We start from the raw sequence: 27,813 nt of genomic DNA on the forward strand, positions 1-27,813 counted from the left end.
TGATTAACGACAACAATGGAAATGGTGAAAAATTTATGCCATGAGAATAATGCCCAGGTGGCACATAATATCAAGGAAAAACTACAGTTTTCGTCTCAGAAATATTCAAGATAGCAGTATTTCTTAGACAGATGGCCTTCAGGGAAAAAAGGGGGGAAAAAATTCTTCTCTCCTCCCAGAAGAAGGATAAGGAAGCTTCATGCAAACAATAATCTTTTCGGCCGCGGAAAAAAAATTATTAACTGAGTATGTTCTTAATTACTTGGCATGGATAATGGCAGGAATTGATTTAAACTTTAGCATGGGAACATGAATGCACACCTTCGGGCAATATGATTCAATGGACAGATAAGCCTGCAGCTCTTTCTGTTGTCCAAGCAACATTGGAACAATAATTGAGAATCTTTATTACATTAGCTAAAACTTATTTGTCTTTGTTTATTTCTATTGCAACAAGATGGAGGAACCTTCAAAAGTCACTAAGATTGACAGGCTCAACATATTAAAATATCCCAACTTTACTGCAAATAAGACAATGACACCATACAAGAAGCTAATACACTACTATATCTGATAAACAGAACGTATAAATCCAGCATACAATTAAAATTAGAAAAAGTAAAAAGAAGAAAAAAAATCTGAAAAACTAGAATACAGAGCATGTTTGGCTAAGCTTGCAAGAGTCTATAAGCAACACCAAAGCAAACACGAAAGGAACGTTTCAGCATACCTCAGTTTTCCAAGGACGATACCAGATTCGTTAGAACGAAGAAGCCCAATATCTTCAGGAGATATAATCTCATATGTATTCTTATGTTTAAGCATTCCGTCCTAGAAAAATGTAAAAGATAGGAAAAGGAGAAAGGATTCAGGGGAATAAGTAGCAACAGTTTCAAAAGGTGGACTCAACAGTCGACCAGTTAAACAAACTACAAAATAGTGTTTCGACAGAGCAAGAAAATGGATACATTTAAAAGATAAGGGAAATGAAATACCATTTAAAACGAAGTAGGGGAAAAGAACAAATATCAAGTGAAGCATTAAGTATGTGTTGTCCGCTAGATTCTGTTCCTATCATTCATCATTGCTTAGGTCACTATGTCCTGACCCAATGAGATGTGACCCTAATGGGTAGGTTCGCACAAGACATAGTGACATACTTTGTTTATGTTTTCCCGCATTGTTTCCTTCTCTTATTGTTTTGTTATTCTTTTTAGGAAGAAAAAAGCCCAATAGTCTACAACTCCATAAAATGATAAATAGAATTAAATAAGTTCCTAAGAATAGAATATGGATTTACAAATTCCAACAAATTAAAATGGCTATGGTATGCCAAATAGACACAGCACAATCAAAGCAAAGTGTTTAAAGCTCTTAGGCCAAAGTAATGTATCCAGATATATTAGCTTGCAACATGAACCTGATGGATACCACTCTCATGAGCAAAGGCATTGGCTCCAACAATTGCTTTGTGTGGCTGCACGCGCAGCCCACTATATTCTTCTACCTAGAAACAGTGTAAACTTAGTTACAATAGAAACAAATTAAATCAAGAAAAACTACATTAAATTCAAAGTATTCTTAGGAGACCGCACCATCTTGCTAGCCATAACAATATGTTGTGTATTAATCCCTGTATAAAGACCATCTAGTACTTGCTCTCCACGGCATTTGAAGGCCATCACAACCTGTAATGAGAAAGTAAGAAGCAATCATCTAAATTAAAAAAAAAAAAAAAGAACAACTTATAAGCGTTGAATGTTAAATATCAATTAATATATAGAAGGTAATGTTGAAGGGAGAAGGAGAAAATTTGAGGTAATAGTCATAACGAGTTTCAAATATTTTGGTGTCTGACCGGACACAATGACCCTCTTAGAGATAATCCTACGAATAACGAGGCAAAGAAGTATACACTAATTTCTTATTAAAAATATGTTACTAACTATTCACCCATAATAATAGTTCTCACAATAATTCTGAATTTAGCAGAGAAGGACGACTAAGAACAAAGGTAATAGGAACAGCTCTTAAATATTTAGGATATTTGGAGTATATAAAGCATGTTAGGCTAAGCCGAAGAGTTACTTTTCAAGAAAATAAAATCATTATTTGAGGTTTGTTTGAGCCCCATTTTTTGGGAGAATAGATTTTGTAATAGTGATTTTTTTTTTAAGAAGGTATTTAAAACGTAGGGAAAAGTTTTAGGCTTATATGAAAATTTATTTTATTTGGAGAATGTAGGATTGAAAATAAGTTCAGCGAAAAATGAGTTTTTAAATAAGTTCAGCGAAAAACAAGGGCTTACTTTCTAGAAAAGCAAGTTTTGTTGGTAGTAAAGTCAACTTTTTATAAGTTACAAATAGAAAAAAGTTGTAATTTTTAAGCTGAGCCAAACATGCTCATAGATCAATTGTGAGTGAGTTTCTGCTGTTTGCAGTAAAAGGGTTACAAAAAAGAAGGAAATCCGTGGCCAAAAAGGACCACTCACCTCCTCTAATGAGGCATTACCAGCTCTTTCACCAATGCCATTGATGGTCACCTCTACTTGCCTTGCACCAGCACATGCCCCCTTAGAAAAATGAGTTCCAATGTAAGCACTAGCTGAAGTGGGTTATGTAAAAAGCTTGGAACACAGCAAAAAGAAATACCAACCGCTAAAGTATTAGCAGTAGAAAGTCCCAGGTCATTCTGACAATGTGTAGATATAATTACATTCTCAATGCCAGGAGTATTGACTTTTAAGTCAGCAATCAGCTGCCCAAATTCAGTAGGCAAAGTGTAGCCTACTGTATCAGGGATGTTAAGAGTTGTTGCCCCAGCCTTGATAACCTCTCCCAGAATTTGGTAAAGAAACTCTCTGTCAGATCTGTAAGAAACCAAAGGAAGAGAAAGTGAGTGAATATAATGAAAAATTCTATGTCGTCCTTGTTGTAGAGAAATTTTAAGCACCAACTTCTCTTGTTTTAAGTAAGGAAATAAATGTAAGATAATAATGTGGACTGGTGTGGCAAACAACCATTGTTAATACTATGCTCTTCTAGTATCATTTTATGTTCACATTTTCTAGTCAAGAGCATGTAACAAAAAAACATTTACAAATTCTATGAGTTCTCAGGGTTAATCACCAATTATACATTACATTCAAATTATTCTATAAGCCCAAACCAGACCACTTACAGTGGAAGCACCTATCACTTTCATGCTTCTAGAAGTATAGCTTTGCAATGAAATTGACTATCATTCCAAAGTTGAAACAAATACCATAAGAAACTAGAAGAAGCCAACATAAGAAAGCTTCCGGACTTTCCAATGGAAAGGGGAAAAAAATATCTGTGCTTTCTGGTCAAATATATTCCCGAAATGCGTTTTGATAATTTTAACCATATATGGCACATCATAAAATGTTATGAGAAATTAGCTTACATTTGACTTACAAGTTACTTGATCTATTTGGTTTAGCCATTTATACATAGTAGGATTTTTGATAAAAAAATAATAATAATAATAATAATAATAATAATAATATAAAAGTATTTAGTGACAACATTTCAACGAATATTTAGTGAATTAAAACACATGATTCTCAATATAAAAGTATCCAAAACAAATGGATGTACAGTTAACTAGTGAAGAATTTTATAATTATAGGATATATTTTATCATAAGCACTGGTTCACCAATTCTACTTGAAACTAGAAAATAGTGGCAGAAACAACTAAATTCTAAAGGAACATATCCTCAAAGGTAACTTTCAGCCCACAGACGGAACATCATAAGGAAAAAAAATGGAAAAAAAAAAAAAGAATCATTTTGTTCACTGTAACAGTCACAGGAAACAAGGAAGAATAAAACATTTCTTTGAATGTGAAGGATATTTTCTAAAATTTACACAGCTTTTTCATTAACAGATGAAAATTTCTGTTATTAATGTCCAAATCATTAAAAGCAAAGGTTCTTTTATCCACCTCTGCATATTCTAATTGCTTTTCACATTTAAATATCAGGTACTGAATAAACTAGATTATCCTCCATTTCTTTCCTTCATACTCCGAAGTTTACATGCAAGCTCTTTTTTTAGGTATCAAACAGATTGAAATCCCTATCAAACTTATTTTGATTATTGTCATCAAGAAGAGGAAAGAAGTGACCCTCAATCGGACAAACCTTCCAGCATCTTCGGGGCTAAATTCAACATCATTACACCCCAAACTCCTTGCATAGGCAACCATGCTCCTTGCCTTCTCAATCACCTGCTCGGGTGTCATCTTCAATTTGTACTTCATATGGATTTCACTGGTGGCAATGAACGTGTGAATCCTGGGCTTCTTGGCCCGCTGCACAGCCTCCCATGCCTTATCAATATCCTTCTTGTTACACCTAGACAAACCGCATATTACCGGCACGTGCACCTCCTGACCATCGCCATCACTGGAATAAACATTTCCTACTTCCCGGGCAATCAATTTCACAGCTTCAAAATCAGCCTCGGAGGAGGCAGGAAATCCCGCCTCGATAATATCCACCCCAAGCCTGGCAAGCTGGCGAGCGATATCGAGCTTCTCCTTGGTGGTCATGGTGGCGCCGGGAGACTGTTCACCGTCACGCAGTGTGGTATCGAAGATGCGCACATACTTAGGGTCAGGAATATGGTTGGGGATATACTCCGGGCGGTGGCGGCGGAGGGAGCAGCGGATGATAAGGGCATTTCTATCTTTCTGGGGATTGAAGCGGAAGAGGGTGTTGAGCTTATTGGAGTGAACTGGTATAGAAGGGGTTAACGGCGGGTGGTGTCGGCAGATGGAAGAAGAAGTCGCCATTGCCATTGATGAAATGAGAAAATTTTCAGAGAAACTGACAGTGGGGATAGGCATGAGTTAGGGTTTAAAGTGGCATTTAAGGGAGGGGCTGACTCAGTTCAATACAAGTGTGCTGGAAATTTGAATGGCGATTAAGTAATTAATTATAAAACTTACATCATATTTAATGCTATTCATAATAATAAATTATGATGATAGCCTTATATTACATATACATGATACTTTATTATTTGATATATTAATATAATAATTTTTTATTGTCTTATATATTAAATAATAAAAGACAAATATTATGTAAAACGATTGTCGATAATATTTATTATAAATAGCATTATTCTTTATAAATGCAATTCTGATACATGTATATTGTGGTTGATATTAAGCTCGTGCTTGAGCCAAATTCTAGAAAAATGTATTATTCATGTCAAATCAATGTGAAATATGTGATTAAAAATAAAGAAAAGTTTTAGATTTACGTATAATATTATTTTATTAAAAAATGTGTGATTGAAATGATATCAAATTATTACTGAATAATATATTTTTTTGAAAATAATGTAACTCAAAAAAGTCATAAATTTGACGTGACAACAATTATAAGAATTTTGCTACTCAAACAGGGTTGAGGTGTCGCCACTAATTTGAAATTGGCACCAGCTGCTCCACCCCAATCTTGTCACAGCCCATGGTTGTGTAGCATTTCCCAATCATAATCATTAATTTTAGTATTGTTCTGCTTGGCCATTCGAGGGGCCTTGTGGCGCCTAGCCCTTAATTTTAGAATAATGTTATATAATCTTATTAGGGTTAATCTCAATCTACATGACGGTGATAAATTAAATAAAATGTGAAATTAAATAACTAATTAATTTGATAATATGTAACTATTAAATAAATTTGTGACCTATGATTATAAATCTGTGATCATTAATCGTATAATTGTAACTTTATTAAATTTATTTAATGAATATTTTTAATTAATTAAATATATACCTGAAATTTGAATTTTCTAACTATCTACTTGATTTTTGAATTGGTGTAAAATACACATGGATTAGGAATTTTTTTCAATTTAATTTCACTTATCATTTAATATCATATTAGCCCACATATATTGAGGTTATAATTCAAGTAAAATTAAGCCCTTATTAGATTCGTATTTTGAGAGAAATAATGTGTTTTGAATTATATATTTTGATGGAGAATGTGTGGTTAAAATTTAAAGAAAAATTTTGAATTTGCGTGTAATATTATTTTATTGAAAACATGTAATTAAAAATGAATTTTAAAAAAATTGAATTTTCAAAAAAATGAAAATCAAACGAACTAAATAATATTAGAATAATGCTGAACTGCCAAGAAAAAATTACCAGAAGGGCTGACCTACCCTCACAGACGTGGGACCCGCTTGAATATAAAAAGGCTAACCTCACTGTGCTTGTGCCTGTTCGGTCAGCCCATCTGTTAGGGCATCTGTTGCTGTAACACCTCCATAATATTAGTCTTAATTTTAGCTACACTTGTTCAAATCAATGACATAATTTTCCGCCCATCAAATAGTACATATTCACTTTCCAGGAAATCACTCGATACAAAATTGGACAAAGTAAAAATGTAAAATGAAAGGAATTCCAATTTTGCATCTCAAATGAAATGAAGATAAGATAAGCATAAGCAGACTAATGATTGCACATGTTAGGACTTTGATTAGACGGTGTCTAGGGCTTGTGTAAAAGTGATTAAAAATTGAAAAGTAAATTTTTTTATTTTTTTTTATTTTATGAATCTGTGATTTAAAAGAATGAAGAGTCTGTGATTTAAAAGAATGAACAACATGAAAAATTATTTTTTGAGAAAATATATGGTTGAAAATATGTGTAGAGAAAAATGGATTTTAAATATTACTTCTAGGGAATTGAATTATCTATAATTTTTTTCTTAAAAATTGTAAATTATTGTGTTTGATTGGTATAATTTTTCATGTAAAAAATGTTGAAATAAAATTATTTTTTTGTGCTCGTTTGATTTTATTTTACATAAAAATTGTCAATTAAAGAGATATAATTTACTGATATTGGGGATGAAATTTGTTTCCATTGTTAAAACAAAAAAAAATTCAAGAAAATCGTCTATCTTTTGGTGTTCGTTTGCCTTTGTTTTAAATAAAAATTGTCAATTAAAGGAAATTATTTTTTACAATAATTCTTAGAATTTATTTTTATTGTAAAAAAAAAAAAAAAGACGATAGCACAAAAGCAAGAAAAGTGCAGTTCCCAAGAATGGAAAATACCAACCAAATTCCATTTTCAATGGAAATATTTTGCCAATCAAACGGTGCCTTAACGGTGGAAGTGAAATTTTAATAGGTGGTAATGTAGTTGGGGGAGCGATTATCGAGTTGAAAAACAAACTAATGGAGTAGATTAAAGGTGTTAAATAAGTAGGATGTCCTAGGTTTACCTCCACTGAAAAATGTGAGGCTAGCATGCAACATGATTTCATGAAGGGTAGTCTAAATGATTATTTATATATGTGACATTGAGGTAAATTTCACGTTATTTATAATATTTAGAGCGTGTTTGATTGACATGAAAAATATCATCTAAAAAATAAAATATTTTTCTTGTTTTGAGAAAAACAAAAATCACCCCTTCCAAAGAAAATATTTTCTTTAAAAATAAGAAAAATTAGACATATTTTCAAAAGTTGAAAAATATTTTAAATGGAAAAAAATAACAATCAAACACAAAATAGGAATTTGGGTGGAAAACTGATATTTTTCATGAAAAATAAATGTAATCAAACACACTCTTATTATTTTTTTTTTTCTTTCATGTTTCATTGTTATTTGGTACGTAAAAAAATATAAAATTGCTATTTGACAATAAAAATAAAATAAAAACTAAAAAATTGTCTTTTTGTATTGGATATATTGAAATTTTACATTCTACATAGATAAATATAATAACAAATATTTACTCTTTATTTTAAAAAAAAATTTATACGTAGAATCTTGATATATCATATGTGCACACACATTTAGTAGTGAATTTAAACAATATAATGTAGTAGTCCAGTGGTGATAGTTGCCTACGAGATATATCACAATCCTCGATTTCATCTAAGCATAAAAATGGACATGAAGTAATAAAGGTGTAGTTGATATACTAGCATCTCCAATGTAACAGTGGATTGCTTGAAAAAAAATTCTCCCATGTAAACAAAAATAAATAATATTTTAAAATATTCTTTAATGCAAATTAACAAGAACTCCATCAAATTGATATTGACCAAAAGAAAAAAAGAATCTAGACGAAGGTCTAAATGTAGAGACTTCCTAAACAAGACCCAACAATTAAATTGATCATACATCTATTTTTAGAAAACTATTAAGCCTCGAGCCCATTTTTAAAAAACAATGATTTTAATCTTTTTTTTTTTTTTTTTATGACCATAGATTTTTGGGTCATCTTACGCACATCTCGACTTATCTCACGAGACCCTGAAGTTTACAGTCGTATACTCACATCAATGACCCTGAGGAGATTCGAATTGGTGACCATTAAGGAGCAAACTCAAGATTTGACCACTAACTACCCCTCGAAGTTGAAAAAAATAATATTACACGCAAACTCAAAACTTTTTTTTATTTTTTAACCACACATTTTTCATTAATACACTATTCAAAATTTCATTATTTTGACATAAACGGGGCTCAAACAAGGGCTTAAATTCTCTATTCCACGCCTTTCAATTGTCTTTATTTTATTGTTATTAAAAGACAGGCAAAAATATTGAAAAGCAAATGGATCTCACCAATTTTAAACTTGACCGTCTATTAATTAATAATCAATAACACATCAATCAGAAATCCGTCTATTTAATACGATAGATCGCTATCCACACAATGCATTAGAGATGCTCTATTACGAAAAACAGTTATAAATCATCAACAAATCTGAGTAACATACCATCTATATCCATGCCTATGGACAACTGAAACTATCGGCCTCCAAAATAAATTTTTAATTCACTGCGAATAAAAGCGAATGAAGAAAAATGAATATCGTTTATATAATTCGGCAAGAAGCTGTTCCATGCCTCAACAATGAATAAACTGACAAAAATCTATATATGTATGAGAATACCAATAGAGAGAACCTCAAAATGGTAATCCTCAAAGGTATGTATGCATATCACATCATCTAAAGAGCAATGAGGCAACCACACAATCCAAATTAACCCCATAGGCAAGCAACTCTCAATAAAACAGATGAATAACTGCAGCCACTTGCTAAACGTGGCAAACAAGGTAATCAAAAGTGACCCCAAAAGTTATAGCCGAAAACTTGTAAATGTAACTCTATAATACAACCGGAAAGCACAGGTCGTCCGACTTCTGGCGATCAAATGTTGTTCAAGCTCAACGGTAGCCACCACCATATGGTTGTTGGGCATAATTACCTGTTCCCATCATGGGATTATAACCTCCGGACATTGTTGATCCAGGAGGAAGTCCCGGCTGCTGTTGCATGTTATATCCTTGACCCATGTTCATGTTCATGCCCATGCCCATGCCCATGCCCAAGTTTCCTGGCCTATTCATCCCCATCCCAATGGGCTGGTTCACTCCTGAATAGCCTCCCATGCTAAACCCTGATCCAGGATCACTGGTCATAGTCATGCCCATGCCCATGCCCATGCCGGAACCCACCACTGCATTTGGTGGAGACCTGAAAGCACCTGCACCAGCACGGCCAATACCAGAACCAGATCCCATTGCTTTACCCATGGTAATGTTGGATGTTACCGTAGAAGCATTAGGTTTCTCCATTCTCTTCTCCTTGCGATTTATGGCGTCAAAATCAACTCCAATGTCAGCCAATGGATTTGTTTTAGCTGCAAATGAAAAAGAAGGTATATAATAAGAGGTCAAGGAGATAACAGGATGCAATGAAACAGTTACAAAAGCAATAACTCACGTCCGGAAATATTTAAATTGACCAGTCCACGGCTTAGAGTATCAGCCCAAACAGTAGATTTTGTCTCAAATTTGTCTTTTGATGGTTGAGGAACTATGGTAGGAGAACCAGTTGAGGCCGGTGAAGCTGATTGTGAAGCAATGGGACTGATTGGCCTCACTTGTGGAGCTTGAAAACCCATTTGTGAAGCCACTGGAGCATTATAACCTGGCTGTGGAAGAAAATTATTTTGGGGAACAGGTCCATTAGGAACTTGAGGAACCGTTTGAAAAGCTGCTGCGCCAGTAGATCCAGCCGGCGGGTTGTAACCTGCATAAAAGTTGGCATTCGGCTGTGAAGACTGACCTCTGAACGGAGCATGAAAAGCAGCCTGTGAAGAACTCATTTGAGATGGAAAACCTGCAGCTTGACTATTGTGAGTTGGACCCATCTGCGATGTTTGACTAGTTTGAGATGGAAATGTCAAGGCTGGAGACTGATTCGTTTGAGCCAGAAAATCAGTCTGAGAAACAGATTGGCCTTGTTGATGCGGATAGCTTGTCTGTATAGGAGGTTGGCTCAGTTGACCAGGAAAAGCTGCCAATGATGCAAGCTCACTATTTTGAGCGTGGAAACCTGTCTGCGTTGCAGTTTGATTCTGCAGGGACAGCTGACCCAACTGTGATTCGGGTTGATTAGTCTGAGGTGGAAACCCTGTCTGAGACACTTGTTGGTTAGTTGGAACAGGATAATCAGCTTGTGGATTGACATGAGGTGAAGCTCCAGAGGGTAGATGACTTGTCTGCAAAGGAGACTGGCCAGGTTGACCAGATAAAGCTGTCAATGATGTAAGCTCGCTATTTTGAGCATGGAAACCTGTCTGTGGTGCAGTTTGGCTCTGGATGGACAGTGGACCTGGATGTGATTCATGTTGATTAGTCTGATGTGGAAACCCTGTCTGTGACACGGGTTGGTTAGCTGGAACAGGGTAATCAATTTGTGAATGGTAATGATGCGAAGCTCCAGAGGGTGGGAGAATATCTGCTAATATATCAATATCTTCGTCGTTATTTGATAGCTCCTGCTGCTGAAACTGTGGGATTTCTGTAGAAGGAAGTTGGGCGCCAGAAGGACCAGATGACGAGTAAGTTGCACCGTGAAAACTACCCCCAAAATCATTTTCTGCATTTTTAATAACTGGCTGAGGCAAATCATAACTTTGATAGGGGTTCTGGGCAAAAGAATGTGTAGAAGTAGGAATCTGTTGTTGCGATGGTACACTTTCCATAGAAGGAATAGCTTTAAAAGGGCCATCCCCAAATGGATCATCAAATGACTGCAGAAAAAGCCACTTTTTTATCTCCACAAATGCATTTATTCTATAACTGAAGACATCTACAGCGTAAGGGCAAGAAGAAGAGGAAAAAGGCAGTCGCACGCCATTTTAAAATATATGAAACAATTGCAACATCAAATATTATACAAGTCAAAATCAAAACCAAAGAACATAAAAGGAAATGATTTTAGCTACACAGAAGCATCAATTGTGGTGGGCAGAGACATTTAGTTCTTTGGTTGTATTGATGCAAACTTTTCCTCCCGTCTATTTCTAGAATATACTTTGCAGTTGCAACTTTTCTTGACAGGCAGTTGCTTATTCTAAGACGATTGCTTATACAACACGGACAAACAAAAAGAAATATTAATCAGATTAAATTTTTGACATTAACACGACTGAACAGATGAAAACCAATATTTTCCTTGCGTGCTACTAAATTTATCTGATTTCGTCAAACTTTAATTCTCAGTGCAACACATTATTTTGAAAATTTCAGACATTTTTCTTCATTTGACTCCAATAAATCAAAAAACAGTTGGAGAAATGGGTTGATGGTAGAAAAGAGATGATTCTTTCTATAAGAGGGTTGAATTTACAATAATGACCTTCACCTTCTTTAGGAGGGTTAGGGACTCAATCTCTCCAGAAAAAAGAAAAGATCATCATCTACTGATATGAACAAGAGCAGGAAAGCGTACACAAATTTAAATATTATTTCAAAAATTATTCATATAGTTTGTCTCCTTGGGCATCACTACAATCCTAACAAGAATAAGCACTAGCACAAATGAACTCTGTTTTTACCTTTCTTTTTCCCCAAATTTCCCAAGTCATAATTAAAACATTTCATGAAGCAAGAGGTGCTTAATAAGGTGTTCAACCAGACCTAGGCCCAAAAGGGTCCAGGCTAACTTGACTTGGACCTGAGTTAAAAAATCCATCCAAAGAATGAAATCAGGAAATTCACTGATAACTCTCAAATTGATTAAATCAATTAGAAGCCAAGTGATACAACCCAAGAAACTCTTTAAAGGCTATTGAGCAAAGGAACAATAAAAGATAAAATTTAAAATCAGATCTATGTATGAAGTAACTAGAAATTATCAGACAAAGATTACCTGATTAAAGACTGTGAATGGTGATGATGTGGGCATAAATGTGGGAATAGAGCTGGAGTTCGGTGGGGCACTAGCCTCCTTGGCCGCCGTTCCCGGTGCAGCAGACACAAGAGCTAATGAGTTTGAAGAAGATGGCTCAGAAAAAGAGCCTAGTAAATCCATTTCCGCACCACCAGAAGTAGTTGGAATGGTACCATTTGATATGGCTGGGATAGCCATTCAAAGAGGCAAAAGAATTAGTCCACTGAGACAATCATTTATACCAATAGGTAAATGTCATAAATGAAGAAAATCATGATCATGCAACACTGGGTCATACACATGTCGAGTGTTCCATAATTCTTTCACCATGTCTCCTATTCATTTAACCCCTTGCATACACCAGATAATATTGCTCATAAATAACTAGAGCAGGGTCGTGGAATTTCAGCACAAAACCAAAAATGCTGACTCGAGTCTAGTTAACATATTAATGATCATGTACATCCACGTGCAAATTCTTGTCAGATCCAAAACAACAAAAAACGTCCCTATTCTCATTAGCTTAGATTTCATAGTCATACAACTTTCCCATTATGTCACATAAACTTCCTTGAAAAGTACAGTCTGGTATAATTTACTTCAGTTAATAGAGTATCAAATGCCTATAAACCTCGTAGCAGCTTCCAGAGAAAATGCAATTCTTAAACTGGTAACCTATTCAGTTCCTATTTCACATATGCTATGAAGCACAAGAGGAACACTCATCTCCAGTATGAAGATTGATGATACAAAGTAGCTGAGAAAGAGCAAAATAAGGTGTATACATATAGAAACAGTCCACTGAAGCGATCAAAAAAACCCCAGTAAAGCAATAAAAAGTACAAGTGCAGTTTAATTGCTACAAGTTCGAAAAGAATCTCTGTAAATGATAAAACCAATTTAATGTAATTTGTAATGAGAAAGCAAGATCAAACCGCAAACGACAAACGTTCAAGACATGCCAACCAATATCGTACCAGTTACTTTTCTACTTTTCTAGTTAACCAGCATGAATGCGTTGCAGGGTATGCAGATTGTGATAAATGCCAAACTACATGAAATGCCTTTGGCCACAATTTCAATAACTGGAGTCTCTGTCAGCAGCACGATAGTCTAGAAGCAAAAAAAAAAATATGCTAGGAAAAAGGGTTGCTTCCGTTGTTCATGGAACAAGCCAAGACATTTTGGCTTTCTTTACATAACAATCATCATATGAAAATAGAAACACCTTGGGTATATGAAAGGATTTCAAAAAGAAATAATAAAGACTTTTGGAAACTCTTGGTTAAGCTAAAATTATATAGTTCAATTTGTCCGGCAGTAAGATCATATAAGTACATATATAAAATTGCACACAAACCACAACCTTGTTGGATATTTCACCTTTTATATAACCTGTCACAAGAAACCTTGATTTTATTTTAAATAACAAGACTCCATTCTCTTTGATAAAGTGAACTTGTTATCAAAAAGAGAAGTCACTAACAAAAGAGACTTAAGGAGAGTAGTGTGGCAGTGAAATATCCAAGTGCAGATATTCCTTTACCTGAAAATGAACCACGAGGATCAAATTCATCAAAGCCATCTACTTCCCCATTATTATCAGGAGCTGGTGGTAAAGCAGGAGCCGAGTGTGAAGCATCTGTTGTCTCGTGGCTTGGATTAACACTTGCAGGAGGAGAGGATGCTTTGGGAACAGCTGAGAGATCTCCATCCCTTTTGAAAATACGAAGTTACGACCACTTCAGAATAGTTGAAGCAGAAACTAGGTGGTTGATAAAAGTTTGTTACCTTTCACTAAGAGTGGGACTGCGTGCAGTACCAGCAATCTCTTCATAACTAGGAGGAGCGCCAAGGCTTTGATCAGAATATTTACGGTCCAAGTGCCTGCTGGCCATACTACAACAACAGCAAAAACAATTAAGCTTGTTTGCAATAAACTAAACCTGCCAGCAATAATTGGCAAAAAAGCCACAAATAAAAAAAATATTCCACTAAATTATGAATAGCATGAAAAAGGTTTTCCTATCATTACCTTCCATCTTGAGAATCGCCTTTGGCATTACTACCTCTACAATTGGCAAAGTTAAAATTTTAATTGATGTAGGTAATAGAAAATTAAACTAACTGAAAACATATCACGTGTACCAACATTGAGGAAAATAAATAAAGCAACTCCCTGACTAGAAAACACTAGAGAGACTACAATGACAATCCTAGAGTGAAGTCAAGCCAAAATGGCACAATTGTTCTTTTTTCATATTTTTATCACTTCGTATAAATCCCATTTAACGTTTATCACGTCATTATATAGCCTTTCGCCTTTACCATTGAAAACAACAGAAAAATTATATATCTTTGCAAGAAAATAATAAAATATTTCACTACAAAGTTGGATTTTACTTGAACGCGAGAAAACTTACAAACCTGGAAGAACTTTGTCTATCATCTTCATAAGTATGGTTCCCATTCCTATCAGTGCTTCTGGATTGTAAAACATTCTGATAATCACTGTTTTGACTTCTTCCACGGTGGTCATCATCCCTGTAGCCATCTTGACCATACCGCTCCTCGTTATCTCTACTATACCTGTCTCCATCAAGGCCATATGAATCACCATACCTACCATATCTGTCATCATTCCTGCTGCCCCATTCTCTTTCTCTTCCATGGTCATTTCGCCCATCATCTCTGCTTCCGTAACGATCCTCATCATATTTGTCACCATATCCTCCTGCATTTGACTGAGAACCAGGCCGATCACCAGTTGACGTGTTGCTATACCTATTAGAATACTTGTACGCAGTCAAAAGATGATTTCATACATACTATCTGGATTTGTTTGGTTATTTCAAGCATGCCAAACTCGCAACATGAGATAGCCAATAAAAGTTGAACATGAGAAACCTTATATATTTAGAAGGTGACCCTACCGCACAATGAAAACATTACAAAATGAAACAGCTGTTCCCTTGGCCCAACCTTCCCAAACTAGAGAGAGAGAGGAGGAGATAATAGGACTTCGAATTTCCATATTATCAAGATTTTTGGTTTCTCATGATCTTAAATCCATAGGCTTTACTGTTTTACAGAGACCACACTATTCAATTTTTAACATTCTCCCCTCTACTTCCGAGATAACATAAGTTTCAAATATTAAGTTCTTATGGCAAGTATAACAAATTGCTAATTCCGACCTGGTCACAAGCTCAGATAAAGAGACTTGAGGTAGGTTGACAGCCAGCATAACTTTGTGAAATTTTACAACAGGAATCCTAATATAAATTTTGTTTCGCCAACCCCAAATTTACCAGGAACTAGGCTTAATTTACTGGGTAAAAACTTCAGCAAATTGATTATCTACTCCTACTTAATCATATATGCAAAAGTTCAAAGTAAGGCAACAATTAGTTCTGCCTTCACTATACAACCTCTTACTTGACAGGTAAAAAAAAATTTTAAACTCAAGGGTAACATTAGGGATTATTTAGTAATCCAATCCTTTCTTTTATTCTTTACTTTTAGAACACTGCAAATCAATTAACTGAGCTGAATAATAGAAAAACCTAAAAAGATAGCAAGAATTCCAATTACCAGTCCAAGGCAATGCCAGATATTATCGACATTTATCCCAAAATAACCCACAAGAGGCATCTCACATAAAGGTTTCTTCCCCTTGGAGGAAGATCTACATATAAGTCATGATAACAGGCTTAAAATGCCACCATCTACTAAAATTACAAGCTAAAATTACAGTTGGGCAACAAAATGTACACAAGTGCATATTGAATCTTAATCATCTTTCTGCCCTTCATAAAATTTCAAAATTTTCAAAAAGAACAACAAAGAGAGGCACTAATAGTAATCATCTGGCATGGTAACAATCAAAAGAAAATATGAAGTAAAACCTTTCAGCTTTTAAATTGAAATACATAGACAAAAGAAAGTCACGTTTAACCTCAACTGATTAATATAATGATCAACAAAATGGAAAGTAATAGGATACATAAGGTGCAACTATGCCATGACAAGGATAATCAGGAAACTTGAAGCAGACTTACTTGTCCCTGTTAGCAGCAGCCTTCTCGCGAACTTCTTGTATTTGTTCCTTGTCATTTACAAGGGCTAAAAGACTTTGAGATTTCCTTCTGACATTGCTTCCTTGATCCCTCCCACTGGAATCAACATATTGAAAATCAAACAGTGCCTATCAAAAGAAAAATACATTTTAAATGATAGCACAATAATCCTAAGAAATTTAATGCTCATCCAGAGGTTCGCAGAATAGCTTATTAAAGAAGGTGCATATGAAAAAGAAACTCACCGATATTTGGTAAGTATGTTCCCTGATCTCATCTATGGCACGCTCTGATCCATGAGCTACCAAGTACTCCAAAACAGTCAAACCCTAGAAAAAAAAAATTCATTTGCATATTCAAGAGAACAGTAGATGCCAGGAAAGAAGAACATCTAATACATACAACAGGATGAGGTAAGAAAGAGGTCGCCGTCAAAAAAAATGGGCGTCGCAAAAACTAATCCAAAAATTATATCCCTAGGAAAATAATTCTTTACAGTAATATGTAAAATAAAAAAATATGACTCTCTTCAATTTGCAAAAGGAAGGGTCTGGAAAGGATACTGGGGAAAAATAGGAAAATCCCAACGATGTTATAGTAAAAACTAAACAAGAATTTCAATAACAAAACACATAGCTTCTCAGTAAAACAGAGTAACTAGGAAGAACAAAAAACCTTGTAGACATGACGCCAATTTTTTCCAGTATCATTGATACGCTTCCATATAACCGCCATAAGCATCTGATACTCGTGACTATTGAAATGAAAAATATGAATACTTTATGATGAAAATAATGATCAGAAATTATGAGGAAGATGCATTAAACTTACTAATTTCTTGATGCCTGAGCAATATCAGCAAGATGAGATCCATGAGGTCCCCAGGGTTCATTGCTGGTGGCATCAAGGACCTGAATATAGAAACCGAAATGTTAAATGCTGGGAGAGAGTCATGAATGGAAAAGCTATTTTGCAAATTAAGAAACTGCAGGTGGCAACCTGAACGTTACAACTTCTTGTAAATACCAAATTAACCAAAAGACATTGACGAAATTTGTAATATACAAAAGGAATTTAAAAAATGAAAAAAATTACCTTCCTTTCTATAGGAGGGACTTTCAGAACTTTTTTATTCACCTCTCTCTTACTGCAAGAGGAAGTAACACGCATAAGACAAAGTTTCAGAATTAGATTGATTTTTTTATGACCATAGATTTTTGGGTCATCTTACGCACATCTCGACTTATCTCACGAGACCCTGAAGTTTACAGTCGTATACTCACATCAATGACCCTGAGGAGATTCGAATTGGTGACCATTAAGGAGCAAACTCAAGATTTGACCACTGACTACCCCTCAAAGTTGAAAGAAATAATATTACGCGCAAACTCAAAACTTTTCCTTATTTTTTAACCACACATTTTTCATTAATACACTATTCAAAATTTCATTATTTTGACATAAACGGGGCTCCAACAAGGGCTTAAATTCTCTATTCCACGCCTTTCAATTGTCTTTATTTTATTGTTATTAAAAGACAGGCAAAAATATTGAAAAGCAAATGGATCTCACCAATTTTAAACTTGACCGTCTATTAATTAATAATCAATAACACATCAATCAGAAATCCGTCTATTTAATACAATAGATCGCTATCCACACAATACATTAGAGATGCTCTATTACGAAAAACAGTTATAAATCATCAACAAATCTGAGTAACATACCATCTATACCCATGCCTATGGACAACTGAAACTATCGGCCTCCAAAATAAATTTTAATTCACTGCGAATAAAAGCGAATGAAGAAAAATGAATATCGTTTATATAATTCGGCAAGAAGCTGTTCCATGCCTCAACAATGAATAAACTGACAAAAATCTATATATGTATGAGAATACCAATAGAGAGAACCTCAAAATGGTAATCCTCAAAGGTATGTATGCATATCACATCATCTAAAGAGCAATGAGGCAACCACACAATCCAAATTAACCCCATAGGCAAGCAACTCTCAATAAAACAGATGAATAACTGCAGCCACTTGCTAAACGTGGCAAACAAGGAAATCAAAAGTGACCCCAAAAGTTATAGCCGAAAACTTGTAAATGTAACTCTATAATACAACCGGAAAGCACAGGTCGTTCGACTTCTGGCGATCAAATGTTGTTCAAGCTCAACGGTAGCCACCACCATATGGTTGTTGGGCATAATTACCTGTTCCCATCATGGGATTATAACCTCCGGACATTGTTGATCCAGGAGGAAGTCCTGGCTGCTGTTGCATGTTATATCCTTGACCCATGTTCATGTTCATGTTCATGTTCATGCCCATGCCCAAGTTTCCTGGCCTATTCATCCCCATCCCAATGGGCTGGTTCACTCCTGAATAGCCTCCCATGCCAAACCCTGATCCAGGATCACTGGTCATAGTCATGCCCATGCCGGAACCCACCACTGCATTTGGTAGAGACCTGAGAGCACCTGCACCAGCACGGCCAATACCAGAACCAGATCCCATTGCTTTACCCATGGTAATGTTGGATGTTACCGTAGAAGCATTAGGTTTCTCCATTCTCTTCTCCTTGCGATTTATGGCGTCAAAATCAACTCCAATGTCAGCCAATGGATTTGTTTTAGCTGCAAATGAAAAAGAAGGTATATAATAAGAGGTAAAGGAGATAACAGGATGCAATGAAACAGTTACAAAAGCAATAACTCACGTCCGGAAATATTTAAATTGACCAGTCCGCGGCTTAGAGTATCAGCCCAAACAGTAGATTTTGTCTCAAACTTGTCTTTTGATGGTTGAGGAACTATGGTAGGAGAACCAGTTGAGGCCGGTGAAGCTGATTGTGAAGCAATGGGACTGATTGGCCTCACTTGTGGAGCTTGAAAACCCATTTGTGAAGCCACTGGAGCATTATAACCTGGCTGTGGAAGAAAATTATTTTGGGGAACAGGTCCAGTAGGAACTTGAGGAACCGTTTGAAAAGCTGCTGCGCCAGTAGATCCAGCCGGCAGGTTGTAACCTGCATAAAAGTTGGCATTCGGCTGTGAAGACTGACCTCTGAACGGAGCATGAAAAGCAGCCTGTGAAGAACTCATTTGAGATGGAAAACCTGCAGCTTGACTACTGTGAGTTGGACCCATCTGCGATGTTTGACTAGTTTGAGATGGAAATGTCAAGGCTGGAGACTGATTCGTTTGAGCCAGAAAATCGGTCTGAGAAACAGATTGGCCTTGTTGATGCGGATAGCTTGTCTGTATAGGAGGTTGGCTCAGTTGACCAGGAAAATCTGCCAATGATGCAAGCTCACTATTTTGAGCGTGGAAACCTGTCTGTGTTGCAGTTTGATTCTGCAGGGACAGCTGACCCAACTGTGATTCGGGTTGATTAGTCTGAGGTGGAAACCCTGTCTGAGACACTTGTTGGTTAGTTGGAACAGGATAATCGGCTTGTGGATTGACATGAGGTGAAGCTCCAGAGGGTAGATGACTTGTCTGCAAAGGAGACTGGCCAGGTTGACCAGATAAAGCTGTCAATGACGTAAGCTCGCTATTTTGAGCATGGAAACCTGTCTGTAGTGCAGTTTGGCTCTGTATGGACAGCGGACCTGGATGTGATTCATGTTGATTAGTCTGATGTGGAAACCCTGTCTGTGACACGGGTTGGTTAGCTGGAACAGGGTAATCAATTTGTGAATGGTAATGATGCGAAGCTCCAGAGGGTGGGAGAATATCTGCTAATATATCAATATCTTCGTCGTTATTTGATAGCTCCTGCTGCTGAAACTGTGGGATTTCTGTAGAAGGAAGTTGGGCGCCAGAAGGACCAGATGACGAGTAAGTTGCACCGTGAAAACTACCCCCAAAATCATTTTCTGCATTTTTAATAACTGGCTGAGGCAAATCATAACTTTGATAGGGGTTCTGGGCAAAAGAATGTGTAGAAGTAGGAATCTGTTGTTGCGATGGTACACTTTCCATAGAAGGAATAGCTTTAAAAGGGCCATCCCCAAATGGATCATCAAATGACTGCAGAAAAAGCCACTTTTTTATCTCCACAAATGCATTTATTCTATAACTGAAGACATCTACAGCGTAAGGGCAAGAAGAACAGGAAAAAGGCAGTCGCACGCCATTTTAAAATATATGAAACAATTGCAACGTCAAATATTATACAAGTCAAAATCAAAACCAAAGAACAAATAAAAGGAAATGATTTTAGCTACACAGAAGCATCAATTGTGGTGGGCAGAGACATTTAGTTCTTTGGTTGTATTGATGCAAACTTTTCCACCCGTCTATTTCTAGAATATACTTTGCAGTTGCAACTTTTCTTGACAGGCAGTTGCTTATTCTAAGACGATTGCTTATACAACACGGACAAACAAAAAGAAATATTAATCAGATTAAATTTTTGACATTAACACGCCTGAACAGATGAAAATCAATATTTTCCTTGCGTGCTACTAAATTTATCAGATTTCGTCAAACTTTAATTCTCAGTGCAACACATTATTTTGAAAATTTCAGACATTTTTCTTCATTTGACTCCAATAAATCAAAAAACAGTCGGAGAAATGGGTTGATGGTAGATAAGAGATCATTCTTTCTATAAGAGGGTTGAATTTACAATAATGACCTTCACCTTCTTTAGGAGGGTTAGGGACTCAATCTCTCTAGAAAAAAGAAAAGATCATCATCTACTGATATGAACAAGAGCAGGAAAGCGTACACAAATTTAAATATTATTTCAAAAATTATTCATATAGTCTGTCTCCTTGGGCATCACTACAATCCTAACAAGAATAAGCACTAGCACAAATGAACTCTGTTTTTACCTTTCTTTTTCCCCAAATTTCCCAAGTCATAATTAAAACATTTCATGAAGCAAGAGGTGCTTAATAAGGTGTTCAACCAGACCTAGGCCCAAAAGGGTCCAGGCTAACTTGACTTGGACCTGAGTTAAAAAATCCATCCAAAGAATGAAATCAGGAAATTCACTGATAACTCTCAAATTGATTAAATCAATTAGAAGCCAAGTGATACAACCCAAGAAACTCTTTAAAGGCTAGAAACAAAGGAACAATAAAAGATAAAATTTAAAATCAGATCTATGTATGAAGTAACTAGAAATTATCAGACAAAGATTACCTGATTAAAGACTGTGAATGGTGATGATGTGGGCATAAATGTGGGAATAGAGCTGGAGTTCGGTGGGGCACTAGCCTCCTTGGCCGCCGTTCCCGGTGCAGCAGACACAAGAGCTAATGAGTTTGAAGAAGATGGCTCAGAAAAAGAGCCTAGTAAATCCATTTCCGCACCACCAGAAGTAGTTGGAATGGTACCATTTGATATGGCTGGTATAGCTATTCAAAGAGGCAAAAGAATGAGTCCACTGAGACAATCACTTATACCAATAGGTAAATGTCATAAATGAAGAAAATCATGTTCATGCAACACTGGGTCATACACATGTCGAGTGTTCCATAATTCTTTCACCATGTCTCCTATTCATTTAACCCCTTGCATACCCCAGATAATATTGCTCATAAATAACTAGACCAGGGTCGTGGAATTTCAGCACAAAACCAAAAATGCTGACTCGAGTCTAGTTAACATATTAATGATCATGTACATCCACGTGCAAATTCTTGTCAGATCCAAAACAACAAAAAACGTCCCTATTCTCATTAGCTTAGATTACATAGTCATACAACTTTCCCATTATGTCACATAAACTTCCTTGAAAAGTACAGTCCTTGAAAAGTACAGTTTGGTATAATTTGCTTCAGTTAATAGAGTATCAAATGCCTATAAACCTCGTAGCAGCTTCCAGAGAAAATGCAATTCTTAAACTGGTAACCTATTCAGTTCCTATTTCACATATGCTATGAAGCACAAGAGGAACACTCATCTCCAGTACGAAGATTGATGATACAAAGTAGCTGAGAAAGAGCAAAATAAGGTGTATACATATAGAAACAGTCCACTGAAGCGATCAAAAAAACCCCAGTAAAGCAATAAAAAGTACAAGTGCAGTTTAATTGCTACAAGTTCGAAAAGAATCTCTGTAAATGATAAAACCAATTTAATGTAATTTGTAATGAGAAAGCAAGATCAAACCGCAAACGACAAACGTTCAAGACATGCCAACCAATATCGTACCAGTTACTTTTCTACTTTTCTAGTTAACCAGCATGAATGCGTTGCAGGGTATGCAGATTGTGATAAATGCCAAACTACATGAAATGCCTTTGGCCACAATTTCAATACCTGGAGTCTCTGTCAGCAGCACGATAGTCTAGAAGCAAAAAAAAAAAATATGCTAGGAAAAAGGGTTGCTTCCGTTGTTCATGGAACAAGCCAAGACATTTTGGCTTTCTTTACATAACAATCATCATATGAAAATAGAAACACCTTGGGTATATGAAAGGATTTCAAAAAGAAATAGTAAAGACTTTTGGAAACTCTTGGTTAAGCTAAAATTATATAGTTCAATTTGTCCGCAGTAAGATCATATAAGTACATATATAAAATTGCACACAAACCACAACCTTGTTGGATATTTCACCTTTTATATAACCTGTCACAAGAAACCTTGATTTTATTTTAAATAACAAGACTCCATCCTCTTTGATAAAGTGAACTTGTTATCAAAAAGAGAAGTCACTAACAAAAGAGACTTAAGGAGAGTAGTGTGGCAGTGAAATATCCAAGTGCAGATATTCCGTTACCTGAAAATGAACCACGAGGATCAAATTCATCAAAGCCATCTACTTCCCCATTATTATCAGGAGCTGGTGGTAAAGCAGGAGCCGAGTGTGAAGCATCTGTTGTCTCATGGCTTGGATTAACACTTGCAGGAGGAGAGGATGCTTTGGGAACAGCTGAGAGATCTCCATCCCTTTTGAAAATACGAAGTTACGACCACTTCAGAATAGTTGAAGCAGAAACTAGGTGGTTGATAAAAGTTTGTTACCTTTCACTAAGAGTGGGACTGCGTGCAGTACCAGCAATCTCTTCATAACTAGGAGGAGCCCCAAGGCTTTGATCAGAATATTTACGGTCCAAGTGCCTGCTGGCCATACTACAACAACAGCAAAAACAATTAAGCTTGTTTGCAATAAACTAAACCTGCCAGCAATAATTGGCAAAAAAGCCACATATAAAAAAAATATTCCACTAAATTATGAATAGCATGAAAAAGGTTTTCCTATCATTACCTTCCCTCTTGAGAATCGCCTTTGGCATTACTACCTCTACAATTGGCAAAGTTAAAATTTTAATTGATGTAGGTAATAGAAAATTAAACTAACTGAAAACATATCACGTGTACCAACATTAAGGAAAATAAATAAAGCAACTCCCTGACTAGAAAACACTAGAGAGACTACAATGACAATCCTAGAGTGAAGTCAAGCCAAAATGGCACAATTGTTCTTTTTTCATATTTTTATCGCTTCGTATAAATCCCATTTAACGTTTATCACGTCATTATATAGCCTTTCGCCTTTACCATTGAAAACAACAGAAAAATTATATATCTTTGTAAGAAAATAATAAAATATTTCACTACAAAGTTGGATTTTACTTGAACGCGAGAAAACTTACAAACCTGGAAGAACTTTGTCTATCATCTTCATAAGTATGGTTCCCATTCCTATCAGTGCTTCTGGATTGTAAAACATTCTGATAATCACTGTTTTGACTTCTTCCACGGTGGTCATCATCCCTGTAGCCATCTTGACCATACCGCTCCTCGTTATCTCTACTATACCTGTCTCCATCAAGGCCATATGAATCACCATACCTACCATATCTGTCATCATTCCTGCTGCCCCATTCTCTTTCTCTCCCATAGTCATTTCGCCCATCATCTCTGCTTCCATAACGATCCTCATCATATTTGTCACCATATCCTCCTGCATTTGACTGAGAACCAGGCCGATCACCAGTTGACGTGTTGCTATACCTATTAGAATACTTGTACGCAGTCAAAAGATGATTTCATACATACTATCTGGATTTGTTTGGTTATTTCAAGCATGCCAAACTCGCAACATGAGATAGCCAATAAAAGTTGAACATGAGAAACCTTATATATTTAGAAAGTGACCCTACCGCACAATGAAAACATTACAAAATGAAACAGCTGTTCCCTTGGCCAAACCTTCCCAAACAAAACTAGAGAGAGAGAGAAGGAGATAATAGGACTTCGAATTTCCATATTATCAAGATTTTTGGTTTCTCATGATCTTAAATCCATAGGCTTTACTGTTTTACAGAGACCACACTATTCAATTTTTAACATTCTCCCCTCTACTTCCGAGATAACATAAGTTTCAAATATTAATTTCTTATGGCAAGTATAACAAATTGCTAATTCCGACCTGGTCACAAGCTCAGATAAAGAGACTTGAGGTAGGTTGACAGCCAGCGTAACTTTGTGAAATTTTACAACAGGAATCCTAATATAAATTTTGTTTCGCCAACCCCAAATTTACCAGGAACTAGGCTTAATTTACTGGGTAAAAACTTCAGCAAATTGATTATCTACTCCTACTTAATCATCTATGCAAAAGTTCAAAGTAAGGCAACAATTAGTTCTGCCTTCACTATACAACCTCTTACTTGACAGGTAAAAAAAATTTAAAACTCAAGGGTAACATTAGGGATTATTTAGTAATCCAATCCTTTCTTTTATTCTTTACTTTTAGAACACTGCAAATCAATTAACTGAGCTGAATAATAGCAAAACCTAAAAAGATAGCAAGAATTCCAATTACCAGTCCAAGGCAATGCCAGATATTATCGACATTTATCCCAAAATAACCCACAAGAGGCATCTCACATAAAGGTTTCTTCCCCTTGGAGGAAGATCTACATATAAGTCATGATAACAGGCTTAATATGCCACCATCTACTAAAATTACAAGCTAAAATTACAGTTGGGCAACAAAATGTACACAAGTGCATATTGAATCTTAATCATCTTTCTGCCCTTCATAAAATTTCAAAATTTTCAAAAAGAACAACAAAGAGAGGCACTAATAGTAATCATCTGGCATGGTAACAATCAAAAGAAAATATGAAGTAAAACCTGTCAGCTTTTAAATTGAAATACATAGACAAAAGAAAGTCACGTTTAACCTCAACTGATTAATATAATGATCAACAAAATGGAAAGTAATAGGATACATAAGGTGCAACTATGCCATGACAAGGATAATCAGGAAACTTGAAGCAGACTTACTTGTCCCTGTTAGCAGCAGCCTTCTCGCGAACTTCTTGTATTTGTTCCTTGTCATTTACAAGGGCTAAAAGACTTTGAGATTTCCTTCTGACATTGCTTCCTTGATCCCTCCCACTGGAATCAACATATTGAAAATCAAACAGTGCCTATCAAAAGAAAAATACATTTTAAATGATAGGACAATAATCCTAAGAAATTTAATGCTCATCCAGAGGTTCGCAGAATAGCTTATTAAAGAAGGTGCATATGAAAAAGAAACTCACCGATATTTGGTAAGTATGTTCCCTGATCTCATCTATGGCACGCTCTGATCCATGAGCTACCAAGTACTCCAAAACAGTCAAACCCTAGAAAAAAAAAATTCATTTGCATATTCAAGAGAACAGTAGATGCCAGGAAAGAAGAACATCTAATACATACAACAGGATGAGGTAAGAAAGAGGTCGCCGTCAAAAAAAATGGGCGTCGCAAAAACTAATCCAAAAATTATATCCCTAGGAAAATAATTCTTTACAGTAATATGTAAAATAAAAAAATATGACTCTCTTCAATTTGCAAAAGGAAGGGTCTGGAAAGGATACTGGGGAAAAATAGGAAAATCCCAACGATGTTATAGTAAAAACTAAACAAGAATTTCAATAACAAAACACATAGCTTCTCAGTAAAACAGAGTAACTAGGAAGAACAAAAAACCTTGTAGACATGACGCCAATTTTTTCCAGTATCATTGATACGCTTCCATATAACCGCCATAAGCATCTGATACTCGTGACTATTGAAATGAAAAATATGAATACTTTATGATGAAAATAATGATCAGAAATTATGAGGAAGATGCATTAAACTTACTAATTTCTTGATGCCTGAGCAATATCAGCAAGATGAGATCCATGAGGTCCCCAGGGTTCATTGCTGGTGGCATCAAGGACCTGAATATAGAAACCGAAATGTTAAATGCTGGGAGAGAGTCATGAATGGAAAAGCTATTTTGCAAATTAAGAAACTGCAGGTGGCAACCTGAACGTTACAACTTCTTGTAAATACCAAATTAACCAAAAGACATTGACGAAATTTGTAATATACAAAAGGAATTTAAAAAATGAAAAAAATTACCTTCCTTTCTATAGGAGGGACTTTCAGAACTTTTTTATTCACCTCTCTCTTACTGCAAGAGGAAGTAACACGCATAAGACAAAGTTTCAGAATTAGATTGTCTAGTCTCTACAGAAACAAAATCAGACTCTAAAGTACATTTGCAATGAAAGACAAGATTTCAGAATTAGTAAATATATGCAGAGTTATTTTAAAATTATCTTGAGCAAAAAAATGACCGATCGCAAATAATTTAGTTTTTGTAATCAATACTTTGATCTGCTTCCTATAGATCAAACAAATCAGTTCAATGACAAAAGGCGATATAACATGTATGATGCAAAGCATGAATCTTTGGATAAAGATGTTTGGTAACAGAGTTAAACTTACATGTCGCGGACAGTTTGACCAAAAACCTTCTTCATTTCAACTATAACTTAGGAGGACAGATCAGAAATCCTCTCCAAATGATTGTACACTGCCAAAAAGGTAAACGATCAGCATTATACATGACATACAGTAAATTTTCTTTCTTTTGGAAGTAAAAAACTAAATCACAGAGAGAGCTATCGAAAGGATGAAAACAAATTTCAACGATAAGAGGTGTCACCCTCTCGAAATTTCATTTTCTTTATTTAGTTTGAGTTAATTCAAGAAATTTAAGCAAGAAAAGATTGACTTAATCAAATCCAAATAATATTCATAACAAAAAAGGAGAACAAGAAATTACATTGCATACAGGAACAAGAAAAATCCAACAAATCATAAATGAACTTTAAAATGTGAATCTTTTCGCAATCTGCTTTGCAAATTGATCCAATAAAAACATATATTATTTGAACAGATAGCAGAATAACACAGACAGCTAAGAAATTAAATCTGGGATACAATCAAGAAAAACGAAAATTCAGGGGAAACAAAAAAACTCAAGTCGAATTAATAAAAAAGATCAAATTCAAGCCGATGGAAATTGACCCTCCAGTACCACAAAAATTATAGATCTGAGAGAGAAAAATGTAGAGAAAATTCGTTGATGGTTGTCTAGAGAGAGGAAACCGCGTAAAAAGTGAATGGAAAAAGAAAAAATAAATACTCGCAGGGTCAGCTATTGCTGTTAAT

General features: G+C 35.5%; 3 protein-coding genes across 8 annotated transcripts; all 3 read right to left on the bottom strand.

The window, feature by feature from the left end:
• Positions 1-240: 240 nt before the first annotated feature.
• Positions 241-4,920, bottom strand: LOC111396636 (2-isopropylmalate synthase A-like). Its single transcript, XM_023023063.1, has 6 exons — positions 4,168-4,920; positions 2,656-2,869; positions 2,492-2,572; positions 1,596-1,688; positions 1,421-1,507; positions 241-831 (listed from the first exon to the last, which is right to left on the bottom strand). The coding sequence occupies exons 1-6, from the start codon at positions 4,872-4,874 to the stop codon at positions 685-687; spliced, it is 1,329 nt and encodes a 442-aa protein (XP_022878831.1). The 5' UTR covers positions 4,875-4,920; the 3' UTR covers positions 241-684.
• Positions 4,921-8,867: 3,947 nt separating this feature from the next.
• LOC111397638 (clathrin interactor EPSIN 3-like) lies at positions 8,868-18,078 on the bottom strand. Its single transcript, XM_023024640.1, has 14 exons — positions 18,066-18,078; positions 17,622-17,631; positions 17,434-17,485; positions 17,170-17,249; positions 17,014-17,092; positions 16,584-16,667; positions 16,321-16,466; positions 14,687-15,043; positions 14,295-14,330; positions 14,051-14,158; positions 13,806-13,975; positions 12,239-12,444; positions 9,803-11,117; positions 8,868-9,719 (listed from the first exon to the last, which is right to left on the bottom strand). Exons 1-14 carry the CDS (start codon positions 18,076-18,078, stop codon positions 9,244-9,246), a joined length of 3,132 nt encoding a protein of 1,043 aa, XP_022880408.1. The 3' UTR covers positions 8,868-9,243.
• A 62-nt stretch (positions 18,079-18,140) lies between these two features.
• Positions 18,141-27,800, bottom strand: LOC111396638 (clathrin interactor EPSIN 3-like). 6 transcript variants are annotated; one of them, XM_023023065.1, is made up of 14 exons: positions 27,680-27,800; positions 27,085-27,172; positions 26,716-26,767; positions 26,452-26,531; positions 26,296-26,374; positions 25,866-25,949; positions 25,603-25,748; positions 23,965-24,321; positions 23,573-23,608; positions 23,329-23,436; positions 23,084-23,253; positions 21,501-21,715; positions 19,064-20,378; positions 18,141-18,980 (listed from the first exon to the last, which is right to left on the bottom strand). In XM_023023065.1, the coding sequence occupies exons 2-14, from the start codon at positions 27,117-27,119 to the stop codon at positions 18,517-18,519; spliced, it is 3,141 nt and encodes a 1,046-aa protein (XP_022878833.1). In that variant the 5' UTR covers positions 27,120-27,172; positions 27,680-27,800; the 3' UTR covers positions 18,141-18,516. The 6 variants fall into 6 exon arrangements, with proteins under 6 accessions (XP_022878833.1, XP_022878835.1, XP_022878832.1 ...); XM_023023067.1 differs by having other exon boundaries at positions 21,501-21,706; positions 27,656-27,792; XM_023023064.1 differs by having other exon boundaries at positions 27,656-27,792.
• Between the last annotated feature and the right edge of the window lie 13 nt (positions 27,801-27,813).

The sequence above is a fragment of the Olea europaea genome, chromosome 7 (assembly GCF_002742605.1).
Source record: "Olea europaea var. sylvestris chromosome 7, O_europaea_v1, whole genome shotgun sequence".
Taxonomy (NCBI): Eukaryota; Viridiplantae; Streptophyta; class Magnoliopsida; order Lamiales; family Oleaceae; genus Olea; species Olea europaea.